Source organism: Aricia agestis, chromosome 3 (genome assembly GCF_905147365.1).
Source record: "Aricia agestis chromosome 3, ilAriAges1.1, whole genome shotgun sequence".
NCBI lineage: Eukaryota > Metazoa > Arthropoda > Insecta > Lepidoptera > Lycaenidae > Aricia > Aricia agestis.
In genome coordinates this window covers 12183806-12200922 of record NC_056408.1, presented here as the reverse complement: position 1 = coordinate 12200922, position 17117 = coordinate 12183806, and the positions used below count along the sequence as shown (strand labels likewise).

Genomic DNA, 17117 nt, shown 5'->3' with positions numbered 1-17117 from the left:
AAACATATGTTACGAATAAGAGAATGTTCATGCGAAGGTGTCTCTTGGTCCAAAGGCACTGAACAGAACTCCTGAACCTTTAAAGACTGCAAGCATTTACGACAATTTCGCTTATAACATAATGTGAATAGTTAACATTCGTAGTGGTTATTTACGCATAAAGCCTTATCTTGTAAATAACTAATAGCCTAGTAAACGAATGATTCTGCTTGGAAAAGTCGAAAGCAGAAATTTTGACTTTGGTACTTTGTATAGACTAGTTAGGAGATAAACATACTAAAAGTCCTAACCCCTCCACAGTGTTTTAGAAATCCCCAAAATCGGACATGACTAAGTTAATGCAATGAGTCGATGGCGTCTTATATTTCAAATGCAAGAGTAGAACTCCCGTGTGCGCATTTTACTTCGTTTTTGAGAAAATCAATTTTTAAATTAGTCATTTTTTGACTCCCTGAAAACGAAATTATTTTATATAAATTAATTACGAGGGTTTGTAAACTTGCTACCCAGTTGATTAGATTAATCATTAAGAGATACAGATTTTGTACTTTATTTCATTCCTACAATTCAAGTAGTTCCTGAGATTTTAATGTTTTTAAATATTTAGACTTTATTTTTTTTCTGCTTTCCTATATGATTACCGCATTTCTGTCCAAACTGAAAAATACTTTGATATAGTCTTTACACTACAATATTTTTATTTTTTGTGAATCGCGTCTCATACCAGAGATTTACGAATTTCAAATTTTTATTTGCGCCTTAAAAAAATTAAGAGCAAACAAACATTAAAATCTCAGGAACTACTTAAATTGTAGGAATGAAATAAAGTACAAAATTTGTATCTCTTAATGATTAATCTAATCAACTGGGTAGCAAGTTTACAAACCCTCGTAATTAATTTAAATAAAATAATTTCGTTTACAGGGAGTCAAAAAATGACTAATTTAAAAATTGATTTCCTCAAAAACGAAGTAAAATGCACACACGGGAGTTCTACTCTTGCATTTGAAATATAAGACGCCATCGACTCATTGCATTAACTTAGTCATGTCCGATATTGGAGATGTCTAAAACTCCGAGGTGAGCCCGATGGAGGGGGTGGCAAAGAAAGTCCCGTTTTTTGTTTTTTTGCTTACTCATCATAAACGGTGCTTCGTATAAAATTTTTTGTACTACATAATAAAAGCTAATTAAATTCTCTACAACTTTGTCCTTTACACTTTGTATCTATTTCCAATCATTGCCTCGCTATGAGCTTCTAAAATTGGCCGAGTGTGTTTTTTAGGGTTTCGTACCCAAAGGGTAAAAACGGGACCCTATACTGAGACTTTAATGTTTGTCCGTCTCCCTGAACATCTGTCTGTCCATCTGTCTGTTCGTCTGTTTGTCCGTCTGTCTGTCCGTCGGTCTGTCCTTCTGTCTGTCCGTCTGTCTGTCTCCGGCTATAACTCAAGATAGATCATAGCTAGAGAGTTGAAATTTTCAGAGATTATGTATTTCTGTTACCGCTGTAACAATAAATACTAAAAACAAAAGAAATAAAATATTTTAGGGGGGCTCTCATACAGCAAACTTGATTTTTTTTTGCAATTTTTTGCTCGATATCTATCATGGCATAAGGTAGCCTGAAATGTTCACAAAAGATTTAGTTATATTTATACTTTAATAATTAAAAATAAATTTTAAATAAAATAAATAATTAATTATTAATTTTTAAAGGAGGGGCATATCGTCGAAACTAATGTAGCACTTTGAGACATACGTAAAATAAAAGGGCTTAAAAAGTTGAACATTTTATTGTATGACGAAAAATCTCTAAACCATGGGAGAAAAAAGTTAATGAGGGTAGAAGGTAAGAAAAAATCACATAAAAACACCCTATATTATTGCATCAATTTATAGTGTTGCTGGTTAGGAATGACTTCTGGAAAGTAATCGTATATGGCAAACTTGAGGAAAGTGTTGTATTTTATTATATTGTTTCACATTTTTAAGAAATGTATGAGAAAACAATTAAACCTTAAAAATCTAACCTTTCCTGGATGTTACCGTACATCGTTACCTTGGAGAATTTGTTTATAATAAGCAATACTAGTGAATGGTGCAATAATACACGGTGTTTTATTTTTCCTAAGAAATAAAAAAACACCCTTTATTTTTGCACCATGCGCTAGTTTTGCTAATTATAAACAATTTCTCCAAAGTGACATTAAACGAAAAAACCAGGCAAAGGTTCGATATTCAACATTTTATTGTTTTTAGTATGAAAAAATCAAGTTTGTTACGTATGAGAGCCCCCCTAAAATATTTAATTTATTTTGTATTTATTGTTATAGCGGCAACAGAAATACATAATCTCTGAAAATTTCAATTCTCTAGCTATTATCGTTCTTGAGTTACAGCCTGGAGACAGACAGACGGACAAACAGAAGGACAGACAGACGGACAGACAGACGGACAGACAGACGGACAAACAGACGAATAGACAGACGGTCAGGAAGACGGACAGACATCAAAGTCTCAGTAATAGGGTCCCGTTTTTACCCTTTGGGTAGGAAACCCTAAAAAACACACTTTTGAAAATTGGCCAATTTTAGAAGCTCATAGCGAAGCAATGATTGGAGATAGATATAAAGTGTTAAGGACGAAGTTGTAAAGAATTTAATTAGCTTTTATTGTGTAGTAGAAGAGAATTTCGTACGAAGCACCGTTTTTGATGAGTAAGCAAAAAACCAAAAAACGGGACCTTCTTTTTTATTCTTTATAAACACCTAGCTTATAAAAAATCTTATTTGCCCCCCCTGGCCCAGAATCTGCGTAATTTGAAATCGAATAATGAAAACGAATTAATACCGATGTTGTGATGATGTGATATATAGTATAGAACATGAAATTTAAAGTAAAATTGAAGTACTTAAGCGATATAAAATTTACGTTTTGGGGTTAGGCTTCTTATCGTCAGTCAAGAACTCAAGACTCAAGAGCACATCATGGTCAAAAACGAAAAAAACTTCAATCTACAAACAAATAACAATAGAGTTTGTTATCTATTTTATATTGGAGAAATTTGACAGTACCTATGTGGTAACTTGATGTGCTGTTATAGTTCGTCTGGTGGAACGAAAAAAGCCACCGCTTAGAGTCCTCACCCTTAACCTTTGATTTGATTTGATTAAGCGGCCGGACAAACTGTACTTTTACTTTTACCCATTTCATTTTGACCGCGCGCATGCTTGTTAGGGGGCGCTAGGGTAATGTCTGCACACGGGCGCCACATGGGCTAGAGACGGCCCTGTGCCTGTGTAAGCGTAGTCCACAAGTTTGGCTATCAAATGAGACCTTTTATTATTTTCATAGGATATTTTACGACAGTATATTATAAGTTTATGGGAGATATATATATATATATATATATATATATATATATATATATATATATATATATATATATATATATATATATATATATATATATATAAAACTAAAATTTCACAACCGTGAGCATAAAGTTAATATACCTGGCGGAATAGAGAAACAAAGGCCTAAGCAAGAGAGATGTCACTATCAGTAACACTGCGTGGTAAAAAGAGACGTATGATATAATATGACAGCAGCACTCTTTTTTTGACGTGTTCAATCATGCTTGTGTAAGTGTATACGTACACATATTTTTACACACAGATGAAACCAATTTCGGTTTCGTTTGACAGCTCGAGATTGTTGCTCTATTACGCTAGGTACTTATATTAACTTTATGACCGTGAGAGAGAGAAAAAATTTGAGAGCCAATTTGTCGATAAAAGATGCCATAGATCATGACATTAAAGGATCGGACACCGATGTCGGGACATATTATTGTATATATAAATACAGTGTGTAACAAAAATAAGTTATAATATTATATTAATATTTCGATTTTCGTCTAATAACGTCCAATAACTGATTGTCTGCACCACTGACCTCTATAATACACTGGACAGGCTATGCCGTACAAAATGACAGCTATTTCTAATGCCGATTTGAAGCGCTGCGGTGAGCGTACTGTGAACTAATTTATATAGAAAATGACAACCGCCATTTGCAAAATAGTAGTTCCAAGTACACTCACTACTGCTTTCACATAGCAATCAGCGCCAATATGGCGACTTTCAAATAGGAATATTTTATTGATAGCGATCGCCTGTCCAGTGTATTATAATAGAGGTCAGTGGTCTGCACTTTTACAATACCTTGTATCTAGTAGGACAGGCAAAAAAAACATTTTATAGTCTGTTAAGAAAGTCATGAACTCATGACAAGCGTGAAAATTTTTATACGGTATGAAATAAAAAATAAGAGAACTTTTCGAGATAAAAATGTGCAAGGTGACAATAGGTATTTAAAATGTATTATGCGTTCTCTGTGAAAATACAAAGAAAAAAATACACCATATAGGCGTGATTACGTTTAGAAAATTTTCCCGCCTGTCATGACTTTCTTGAAATTTTGACACATATATTGACATCTTTAAGCCGGAAAGTAGTATGAACGTAACAGATCTGTATAAGTACACACAGATACAGATCGTTGGTATCAGTGCATTTTTTGGTGGTCATTATATATTTTGTTTCCATAAAAAATAATATTAAGTATTAAAAACTTTTGCATGTTTCTTAATTTTTTCTTTTCATTTGCAAAACCAATAAGCACGTGATGACTCATGAGTCATGACCATGGCGACAAAAAGATCTGTAATTTTGGTTACACCGCAATCTGAAAAAAATACTCTATTTTTATTGTAACGTGAATGCCCCTCAAATTCAATATTATTTACTTCGTATAAAAACCACAAACTTTTATTTTTACGATCAAAATGTAAAGTGTCCCAACGATTCGTATATTATTGGTATATTTAGGGGTTTCGGAGGTGATAAATCGATCTAGCTATATAGGAATCATTTTTAGAAAATGTCATTTTATTCGTGTTTTATCGAATACCGAGCAAAGCTCGGTCAAATAGCTTGTAAAATAATAATATAATATTATGTACCTTTTGCCAACACTCCTAGTCCTAGGCGGGCGCCAGACATGGGCTTCAAAGTTTGAGCAAACTTTGCACAAATAGGAAAATGCCAGGAATAACTTTCACTGATCTCCATTATACAAGTACACTGAATCTATGATACCCACTTTTTTTTGTGCCATTTGAAGCGGAATCAGCGCCCCCATTATTAGGACAGAGAACTAAATTTGATGTAACCATTGGTAACCATGTATGTATTTTAATAATTCTCTATGGCTTAATCGTTCGAATTGTTTTCGTGTTTTTAAAGTGTTTTAAAAGGTTTTACGCGATTAAGTAATATATAAATAAGTGGTGGTAGTTCATAGTTAAACTATGAAAGGGTGTATGTTATGTAAAACACGGTACAAAAAGGTATGTGGGGTTACATTTCACAAGTAAGTGATTTTAACAGCTCATTTCTACGATATTAAACTTTTATTGATAATATAGGCACTTAAAAATGTGGCACTAATCTTATTATACCGTATTCACCACATATTTACCTTTGTTTTACCAATTTTTGATAAACAATAAAATTCAATAGTGCTGGAGTTTTCTGTCGATAAAACTTATCGATAACTATAATAATTGTATTGAAATCTCCAATAACGGATTTTTATTATCAAATACATATTAATTGCTCTTAAAATAATTGACAGGTTTCCGTCTGACGAAGGAAGACTGGAATTATTACGACAGTATATATTAAGTCTATGGGAATTATGGTTGAAAAAAATTGAAAAACCTGGTTGGCGTCCGAAAATTGCTACTACCGCTTGCCGTTACTATTTGAAGTGTACAAACGTTCTCTGTGAAAATACAAGGCGCAAAACTACCATTTGATCGTGATTATGTTTGGAAAATTTATTTCAGCGTCTACTCTTTCTTAACAGACTGTAACTGTGTAACGGTAACTAATAAAATATAATGTTAAAGTATCGCACATTTATTTTTATTATTTATATACCTTACCTACTTCACCCCAATAAAAAAATGTATTTGAATACATTTTTTCCATATTTATTTATGGATCGCATTATCCAATTAGTTAATTTCCCTCGCACTTCTCCAATAAGCGCCAAAATGGCGAAAATCAAATGAGATAAAGTAAATCGATAAAAATTGGCTTGCTAGATCCATAAATAAATAGGGAACTTTTATATTATTACTAGACTTTCCGCACGGCTTCTCCCACGTAAATATCTAATTACACAGACAAATTGGTCCACAAAGAATAGCTTATATAATCCTTCACGTTATACATTTACCCGCTTTTTCCACATTTTCCTCTATTTCTTAGCTCCTATTAGTCTCAGCGTGATAAAAATATATAAAATGGGCTGTCTAACACTGAAATAATTGTTCAAATTGGACCAGCAGTTCTTGAGATTAGAGCATTCAAACAAACTCTTCCGCTTTATAATATTATATGATGAGATTAGTTAGATTAATCTAATCACACAGAACACTTATTCAGCTTTTTTCAGCTTTAATAAGATACACTGAAGCACTACTTTGATAATATTAGAAATGAAATTAGAAAATACAATACAACAAAGTTTTCGTTAGAAGCTTATCTTCAGTTTTGTTTTCAATTATTCGTGGTGCTAACTGGTAAAAATAAATGAATTATAGATAGGTACTGCTACTTTACGTTATCTACGTATGAAATCGTTGTTAATTTATTACGCCTATCTAAATAACGGAGAGGAAGTCTACGTATTTAGATAGGCATATCTTTAATACAAATATGTAGCGTTTGTATTATTCAATTTAATATTTTTGTCCTAATGGTCGACATTATCTGAATCTGGAAACATTTCATCGATAATAGAAAAGACAGTTGTACATCACTAGTATTAGTTCCAAATACTCCCACTACTGCTATCAGCGCCAATATGGCGACATGATGGCGACTTTCAAACGTCATTTTTACGTCAAATTTAGTTCCTCACCCTAATAATGAGGGAGCTGATTCCGCTTCAAATAGGCACAAAAATTAACTGTCATTTCAAAGGGTATCATCAGTCCAGCGTACTTGTATAATGGAGGTCAGTGAATAACTTTGCACAAATAGGCAAATGTCAGTGCCACACTTGGTGAATTTGCGTATTTGATCACATGTCTGGCGCCCGCAATACATCTCCTACAAGCCTACATATTTTTTGAGGATGTTTTATTTTTCATGTTAGTAACATCCCTAAAACTGCTGTGCTATCAAAATCATTGGCAACACCGGCCTCAGCCTTGTAATATGGCCGCTACAGGTTAGTTTTATTAATTTTGTCATTTGAAAAACTATCGAATTTGGCCATATTTATGTAATTTATTTCGCATATTATTTAATTTTTAACTAGTGAAATCCATTTACTTATCATTTACACGATTTGTTTTTGAAAAATAATGTATCTTCATGATGCTAACGTGTCATCTATTCACCTCTGCAGACGTTTGGATTTACCGCGTGGCCTTTTATTATAATTTTTAGATTGCTTGATTATTCCATGACCTCTTTTTTACCTAAAACAACTGCCTGCCTTGGAACTGAAAACTTAGATTATGAATTTCATCATCTCAAACCGTTCACTATAACCGCTGTAAAAATCATAGTAGGTCGTTCACATACAATGCGTCATCAATAAATGTCCTTACAGCGAACGGGCACAGTTTTTTTTTTTTCGCTTACAAGCTATTACTAAACATAATTTTATTTCCCCAGGCAAGAAGTCAAAGAAGACAAAATGGGTGAAAGCCAGCGTCACAAACTTTATAGCGGACACCACAGTCATTCCTGCCACAAACAATTGGGCAGACTCTGTAGATGAAGAAAGTAAGTATCTATTAGATCTAGAAGCAATCTATTACACAACCTAGACTAACTCCCAATGATGATAATGGGGCAAAGGCAAGCTAATGTTAATCTCGTACATGGGGCTCACTAACCGGGTGTATGTCACTCTCTTAGCCTCGGGAAGGTCTGAGTAAAGGTCTAAGTGTTTCCAAAACATTCTAGCCGGATGCTTTCCTGAAAGGAAAGGTGAGGGAACCAGAAAATACGGAACCAGGGCGAGCTTATGATGTCTAACCAGTGCGTGAGATGGAGGTGCAGTCTCGGTTCTGTTGGAAACCCTCATGACCAGCAATTTTAGTCTAATCTACGAGATGACAAAAGTCATAACTCAATTCAGACTAGTCTTTCATTGGCTTGCTCCCTGAAGTTCTGAGGGGCTGGGCAAATCATTTTAGAACTATGTTAGGTTTTTTTTTTCTTTTCTAAACCAGTGTATTTGTTTCCAGCCAGCACATACTCATCATATGCGTCGTCCCGGCCTCGCCCGCCCGTGGTGCTGCCCTCAGCATCGCGGGCGGCGCGAGGGGACCTCGGCGTCGATGATGAATCCATTCCCCGTCGCCCACCCTACATAGCACATATTTCCAATTTGCCTTATGATGTTGATGAGAGTGCAATCATGGAGTTATTCGCAGGACTAAAGGCAAGTTATTACAATAGAGTTTTGTTTCTCCCTTGAAGGAAGAATGAGAATTAAGTCTTTAATTTTTTTGCAGATAAACAATTTGAGACTTCCAAGAGAAGGTGAACGATTAAAAGGTTTTGGAAATGTAGAATTTGAGGACCGAGAGAGTCTTGTCAGTGCCATGAACATGCCTGATTTAGTAAGTAGCTTGATTTCTTTTTCATCACTTAAAAAAGCATAATTATAATATAATTTGTTTAAAAAAAATTGCATTGATATACTTTATATGTATGTACTTAAATAATATTTTTAGACTGTTGGTGGAAGGAGAATAAGAATAGAAGTATCTAATCAGGACAATGATCGCCGGATGGGAAGGAACAATAGAGGAGATAGAGACAGGTAAGACAAGTTTTTAATGAAATAACATTCTGTACGAAATTATAATAATATTATCAAATCTACAAGGAAAATAGTTTGTTTATACAATATAGGCTATAATGTAATAATAACGGGCATTTTATGAGGAACACACATCTTTGTCTTCACTTAAAGTGAGAACATAATAATTAATGTATTTATTTCAATATTTTTAGGGAATATGATCCAGAGCGCACTATGGGTGATTGGAGGTCAGGCCCCCGAGCCGTACCTGACTCCAGCTCGCGTGCGCGGCCTATGGAGCGAGATGGAATGCGCGATCGCGACAGAGATCGTGAAAGAGAGTGTAAGAAATGTGCTGTTAATCTCTTCTTTAGAATCAATATTAAAATTGTGCAACACTTTGTGCATTAGAGATGTTTGGGAGAAATATAGGAACCTAAGAAAAAGATAAAACTAAAGCTATGATGATTGTGTTTGAGTGAGACTTAATGTTGCACTTGGGACTTACGCACAGAGTACTTTGATCGTTATTATTTTTGGCTGGTGAAAGTTATAGTAAGAGTAACATTTTAATTATATTTGCCAAAACAAAAACACAAAGTGGGATATTTCTACTGCTTTTACTAGGTACAAAAGTGAGTCAGAACTATAAGGTAATGATCACAGTTACTCTATTCAGTCTCGGGAAGGTCTGAGTAAAGGTTTTGTTGTTCAATACCCTCTAGAAGGGGGCGTCGCTAAAGCGACGGCGGTGGTACAAGAAACTTTTAGCAGCGAGACTAGTCTAGGACTCTGCTGGTTACTACAGAAGAGACGAAATCTCATTTGCTATTGGGAGGACCCCGTTACCAGCAATTTTAGTCTAATCTGTAACACGGAAACTCCGTAACTCAATTCAGACTAGTCTTTGTCTCACTCGGCGCATTTCTGAGCTGCAACTTTCATTTCGTTCTTTAAACTTCATATAAAATGTGGTTTATATCTGTTAATATGCAATTGCAGCTAGCACTGATAACAAGCCGGGCGCGTGGCGCGATGCGGAGCGCGCCGAGCCGCCACGAGCGCCGTACGGCGGCCGAGACTCTTACGGACGCGACAGGTAATCCTCGGGTGTAAATACTAAATACACTTATAGCGAGATAACTGACATAATAACATTGACACAGGTCAACAAAATTAACAGAAAAATTTGGTGCTGAGATCTTGTTACGGCCGTTCCCAATATTTGATCTATCTCTGGTTTTTCCTTACTAGAGATAGGAATAGCTCACAATTGACATAAAATAGGTATATGTCTCTAATGTCTAATGTGAGCTATTCCTATCTCTAGTAGGGCAAAACCAAAGATAGATCAAATATTGGGAACGGCCGTTAGTGGTTTTGTAATTACGCATTGGTAACATTAAAAATATGTTTTACTTTTTTTTCCTACATGCATCATGCAGTTTTATGTCTATGCTGTATTTAAATTTGCTGTAACTAGTACTTTCGGGAACATGTTTTTAAGTTTTATTTGAATTTTTTTATAAACAAATCCATTTTATTGTCATGTATAAGTATGTAAATAAAGTTTAAAATTTTAATTATTTCACACTAAAAGTGCTCTTCGCTCCGCTGCCAGCCGCTGCCGATCCGGTGTGAATTGGCCCTTACTGTGGCCCGGGACCCATACTAGGCGTATTTTGTTGTCCATTCCTAGCATGTTCAGCGTTTCAATGCATTCCAGAACCAATTTCGACGAAACTTCTGCAGCAGGCAGTGCTTTAAGTGCAGCTTGACTATCAGAGAAGATAAAAATATTTTTGTTAACCAGTGCCATCTCTAGGCTTTCTAGTAAGCAACCAATGATTGCGAAGACCTCAGCCTGAAATACGGTCGCAAACCCCCCAAACTGGCATGTTTGCCTCTTGGGGGCCTGCCTCTGTAGAATCCAGCTCCCGCACGGTTGTCTTTCCTTGATCCATCCGTGAACCAAACTATATCGCTAGGGCGAACATCAATTGGGATTTTTCTTCCCAGTCCTCCCTGGCAGGTATAAGAACCTGATATTGCTTCGTAAAGCTATGCACCTTGATCATGGCATCTGATGGCATGACCATGATGGGTGATTCACGAAGAGACTGTTCTAGCTGTCTAAATGGGGTGGAGGCCCAATTTGTCCTGCCGCCGTCCTGGCCCTGAGAGCCGCCTTTCTGGCTTCCATCTGAACAAGCAGAGGAAGCGGAGTTAGATTGATCAGGGCCTCGAGGGAAGCAGTGGGTGTTGACGAGAGCCCACCCGTGATTTTCTCTTTTCATACAAAAATTGTTACTCCACGTAGTATGAGCTAGGTAAAGCATTTTAAAAACCGTCATAAGATTGGGGAAATTAGTCATAACTCATTGAAACAAGTTATATTCTTAATAAGAAGTGTCTCCCTCTGGCATACATTTATCAAAACTAATAAAAATTAATACTTTCAACTGCAGAATACAGAATACAGAATCACATTATTCTGAAATGGGCTAAAATGCAGGATTTTTGAAATTTTGGCATGAAATATCTTAAAAATTTGAGCTGATAGAAAGAAAACTTTTTAGAAACATATATTGTGTACACAAAACTCTTATAGAAACTGCTATTAGTTGCAGGCAACAATTTTTTTAGATTTTGTTGACCTGTGTTATAGACTGTAATACAACTAAGTACTTAATCAAGTTTAATGTGAAAAATATAATTTTACACTGAGACAATTTCGCGAGTGTGTTTGTGGCTTACAATCAAAGTTTCTTCAATTATTCCAAAATCTAATTTTGTTTCAGAGAACGTGAACGTGGGTATGGAGGTCGTGATGGATTCCGAACTGCAGAGAGGGATGGTGGTGGCTTTGGGTGAGTTTGTAGAATCTAGAACAATCAGTTTCTGATTATTAGATAGTATTTTTGTCACTTTCTTGTAAGAAAATATTTTATACTTAATATTAGGTCACAATTCCACACAATAACACGCAACATTTTGTGTTTAGTGGCCGTGAAAGCAGAGGGTTTGGAAGTAGAGGGTTTGGCGATCGAGATCGTGATCCACCCAGAGAAGGTATGTTTCATTTATCAAAATTGTAATTTTTTCCAAATTTGCGCATCTAAAAGCACTAAAATAATTTTATTTTAGTTGTTTAATCATCTGTTGATCATGCGCCAGACTAAATTCGGCCAACTAGACACCATGTCATAATATAAATTCATGATTTGGTCGCTTTATGCCTACAGTGTTTCTTGTCAATAAATATGTTAATGTGGGGACAAAACTATTTACAGTGTATTCAAACTGTTGTATTATATTAACAGACAGCAAGCCGCGTGAGCGCCCGAAGTTGAATTTACTGCCCAGAACTGTACCCAGAGAGGTAGAGACTCCTACTAAACCAGCTGATGGTGCACCCATAGAAAAAATTGATAGCAAACCAGCACCAAAGCCAGTGTCCGCTGAAAAAGTTTTCGGCGCCGCCAAACCTGTGGACACTGCAGCAAAGTAAGTTTCTTTTTTTTTCGCGTTTTTTTTTCCAAAGAATAGGTAAATAATAAATATCTAATAAGTCCTGTTGAATTGCAAAGAATTTTTTAATAAAATATACAAAAATCTAAAAGCTATAGTTTGTTCAAAAACTCATAATAGCACTTTTAAAAGCAATCAAATCAAAGTTGGTTTGCTTGTTTTTATAATTAACTTTGTGTAATGTGCTATATAAAGTAGGGTCAACTAGACACCATATCCTACTAATATTATAAAGGCGAAAGTTTGTTTGGATGTATGGATGTATGGATGTTTGTTACTCTTTCACGCAAAAACTACTGAACGGATTTTAATAAAACAACAATAATATAGCTTATACATCAGAATAACACATAGGCTACAATTTTAACCGACTTTCAAAATGGGGGAGGTGTTATGTTCGTTTTCTTATATTCAACGATTACTCCGCCGTTTGTTAACCGATTTTCAAAATTTTTCTTTTGGTATATAGGGTATCATCCCAATTTGGTATCATATTCACAAAAGTGGTGATCTGATGAAGGATCCATAAGTAATCGAGGGAACTCCTCAAAACTTATAGGGAAACATGTGGTGACTTCGGTTTCGTGAGAAGTATTCTAAGCATATGCTACCAACAAGTAAGATTTTGCACCGAGATATACCTGGTATACCGTGGTTCGGAAGGTGCTGAGAGAACTACTGATTCTTAATAGATACAAGTTTGGGAGTTTCGGCGTTGTTTTAAGAACAGAAAGCATATTATGCTACTATGCAAATTACATTGATCATCATCATCATCATCACTACCATATTATACCATTTCATAGTCTTAGATCGAGACTCGGGTTTGTCAAGCGATAATTTAAAAAATTCTATACCTACCTAATATTATATAAGTACCTGAAGAGTATGTTTGCTTGAACGCGTCAATCTCAAAAACTACAGGTCCGATTTAAAAACTTACTATAGGTTATATCATATTATTACTCTAAGACTAATACGACCGAAGAAACTCAGGAAAATGTGGGAAAAACGGGGGAAATATTTTTTATGAGAAAATGTACGGTTTCTGTAAAATTCCTAATTTACGCGGGCGAAGCCGCGCGGGACATCTAGTTATGTAATAATACAATATAATATGGTCGCTTGAAACCTACATTATAGTCAATGATATTCTACTTATACAGATATGTTACGTCTATACTATTTTCCGGCTTAAATCTCTTCCGAACAACTTTCAAATTCAAAATTGCAAACATTGACAAATTTGACAGATAAGTGAAACAAAAGATACGTATACCATTTACATAAAAGAGACAGTTCTATTTTTAAACGTCGAATCGTATCGCTGTCTCTTTCTTCGCCTGAACTATGACGAAAATTCGATTTTTTCCAGATTGTTCGAAAAAATATTTGAAAATGTAAATAATCGAGGTATTTAATGCAATCAAGACATGTGGTAAGAGATTCCATGTGTTTTTTTTACTTTCGAGTCATAACTGGTACATTTTCGATACACGCACGACGTCATTTTCGATTTATTTAGGTAAGACAAGACGCGGCACGTTCATGACTGCGCTCGATGTAGACTAAACAACATCTGTTGGCTCAATTGGGCCGTATTTGAATCTTCACAACGCACGCGGTAGTAACATATCTGCTTTAAGTTTTTCATCATTGATTATAGTATATGAATTTTAAAATAAACATTTAATTTTTACTATAAAACCTCCATATTCTAAACCATCACTCTAAATTGACAAAATTTTTAAGGGAAAGAGAAATAGAAGAACGCCTACGTAAGCAAGAAGAAGAAAACAGACGTGCAGCAGAAGAAAAGGAAAGATGGAGTCGTCGGGTAAGTAATTTTTTTTACTGTTTATATTAAAATTTTACAAGCAAAAATAAAAACGTGGTGTTCTATGCAATATATTTAACTCTTATAATATTTTTTGTTACAGAATGATCATTCAGATGACCGACGAAGTGGCGCAAGACGAGGTAAATGTTTAGTATTAAGCATAGTAACATTTCTAGTAATTTACTTGAATCGTGTCGTAATTTGTACGTTAATGATTGTTCTCATTTTCAATGTTGTGTTATTCTTCCACTTCCACACTACTTCCACAAAGTTAACACTGATAGCTAAAATCTGGACTTACTGATGAAATCAATGACGTAGTCGTAGTTTAAAGTCTGGATTTACTCATATTTTGTCATGGCATGCAAAGCTATAGCAAAAAAGTTTAAAGTTGCGTTATAACTTTCAGATGATCGAGACCGCGGGTATCGCAGCAACTACAAGGATCGCCGCGACTACTCCCGAGACGACAAGGACAAGCGCGATTACTCTAAAGAAGACAGGGATAGAAACAGCTCCCGCGACAGTAGAGATCGTCGCGAGAGCCACGATCGGGAGGAGGGGGACCGGCGCGACAACAGCCGGCGGCGGGACGACGATGATGACCGGCGCGACAACCACGACAGGGACGAGCGGCCGGAGTCCCGGGACAGGGAGCGGGACCGCCGCTCGCCCAGCCCCAAGAAGGAGCAAAATGGCCGCGAGAGCCGCTCTCGCGACCGCCGCGATGTCGACGAGCGACCGCTGCCCAAACTGAAGGAACAGGAAAAACCGGTATGTGAAATGTTTACCTTCATTTGATTTTTATGCTGCTGGATATGAATGTAAAATAGACAAACAATACTAACCTCTTTTTTGAAATTCCATTTAAATCTAATTCTGTAATATTTTCTTTTCAGAACTTTGTTGCATCAAACAAATTTAGCTTCCTAGATGCTGATGATGTTTCCGAATAACACATCCTGAATACAGTGCTTCATAATATTACAGTGTCCATTTGACAGTGGCTTGTGTAAAGTGTAAATTACAGTAAAGTGTCTGTAGCATAGCAGTTTTTGCTGCAAAATATGCTAGAACTGCGATAGTGTTAGTGTGGAGCGGTGTTTGTGTTGTCTAGATTTGTAAATGCTCACACTGCTGCGAGGCATGCCCCAGTCTTTATTGTGCTATCTAACGGCCATTCCCAATATTTGATCTATCTCTGGTTTTGCCCTACTAGAGATAGGAATAGCTCACAATTGACATAAAATAGGTATATGTCTCTAATGTCTAATGTGAGCTATTCCTATCTCTAGTAGGGCAAAACCAGAGATAGATCAAATATTGGGAACAGCCGTTAAGCAGTAACATATTATACAGAAACCATTTTAAATATTGATTGTAACTATTGATATTGCGATGCTCATGAAGATTGTCACAGTAAAGACTGGGGCGTAGCCACAATCATTATATAGATTGATGTAAATTTTTTAATGGATTTGTTACGATATTGTGAGTGATAAATAAAAATAATTACCAGATATCAATGATATGTATCCTCTACTCCTACCTTCTGACATTAGCTACAGGTGCTGTTTTTTGTTTTTTTTTTAATTAATTTATTGAAACATGTCATTTTACTCCCGGAAATTGTTCTTTTTTGTTAAAATATGCCTACTATATTGTTTAGATTTGTAATTAGAATGTTATTAGTATTATTTATATATACACTCCAAGATTTGCTGTTTTTCGCATTAGTGCATTAGCATTTCTGTCTGTATATTACTTATATACATTAATTAGGAAATAAAGTTGGTCACAAGGATCATGCTCTTTTAAATGCTGCGAAATATAAAGATTGTTTCTAAATCTCACGAATTTTGTTTGGTACCTTCAATATGAATAATAATTATTATAAATAAATTACTCTTTTTACAGCCATTTGTTGCTTTTATTTTTCAATGCCTTTATGAGTATAATGTTGATATAAGTTACATATATCTATATTCTAATGGTGTAACAAAACTAATAATTATACAATAAAGGGTGCAATTAAACCTACCTGCCAAATTTTTTTTGGGGCTTAGGTATCATTGGGTGAGTCCATTAAACCAATAAGAATAGGGTGTTAATTTTTTTAAAATAACATTTTATCCCAAAAAAAATCGATGCACAATGGTCACTTCATAAGTTCATAATAATTACGATTACCGCTAGTACGTCGCGCGGTGCGCCGAACACATCCAGTCGAAAGACCGGTAAAGCGGGGGTGACGCGCGGGTTGGGAAGCGGGAGGCCCGCCGGTCGCCGGCGACCGTTTAGTACCACGCGCGTAGTTGTATAGCTAACACGTAATTATTTTGTTTGTCACGGCCCCCCGGCCTCCGCGCTTTAATTATTGTCTGTTAAAATGTACCGTAACCACGATCGATGGTTTAGAAATGTGGAGGTGCTAGATTTTGAGTGGCGAAAGTTTACGCGGAACCCAGAGACTACGAGCAAGAAAGCCTTCCTCGTCTTCGTAATAGCTGATTGATGATTCTCGAATGCAGCAGCTGTACCCTAAATCGGAATCGCGAAACAAAGACTCGGATTATGGACAGTTCGCACTTCGCAACACCTGCACACGCCTAGCCAGCCTCGAAGACATGCCTCTGACGAGGTTAAAAGTGACAAAGTTGTGCTTAACACATGACTACATAGTCGTGGAAAGTGGCGAGAAAAGGAACTGACGCTTCTTTATGATAGAAGCAAAGAAGTTCATTGCTTCTATCATACACAAACGTCATTTTTGACAGTTCTCCTTTACGAGCAGCCTCTGACCTCTTTAATGTTATTCTGGACAGGCTAGTTTTTATTATTC

The 17117-nt window shown here is 35.8% G+C and overlaps 1 protein-coding gene across 2 annotated transcripts; it reads left to right on the top strand.

Moving 5' to 3' along the window:
• The first annotated feature begins 7222 nt into the window (after window positions 1-7222).
• Window positions 7223-15447, top strand: LOC121725409 (eukaryotic translation initiation factor 4B). Of its 2 annotated transcripts, none has more exons than XM_042112377.1 (14): window positions 7223-7311; window positions 7764-7874; window positions 8342-8538; window positions 8612-8719; window positions 8834-8922; window positions 9117-9247; window positions 9907-10003; window positions 11706-11774; window positions 11909-11976; window positions 12228-12411; window positions 14188-14272; window positions 14376-14415; window positions 14685-15049; window positions 15175-15447. In XM_042112377.1, the coding sequence occupies exons 1-14, from the start codon at window positions 7230-7232 to the stop codon at window positions 15229-15231; spliced, it is 1683 nt and encodes a 560-aa protein (XP_041968311.1). In that variant the 5' UTR covers window positions 7223-7229; the 3' UTR covers window positions 15232-15447. The 2 variants fall into 2 exon arrangements, with proteins under 2 accessions (XP_041968311.1, XP_041968310.1); XM_042112376.1 differs by having other exon boundaries at window positions 12225-12411.
• The last annotated feature ends 1670 nt before the right edge of the window (window positions 15448-17117 follow it).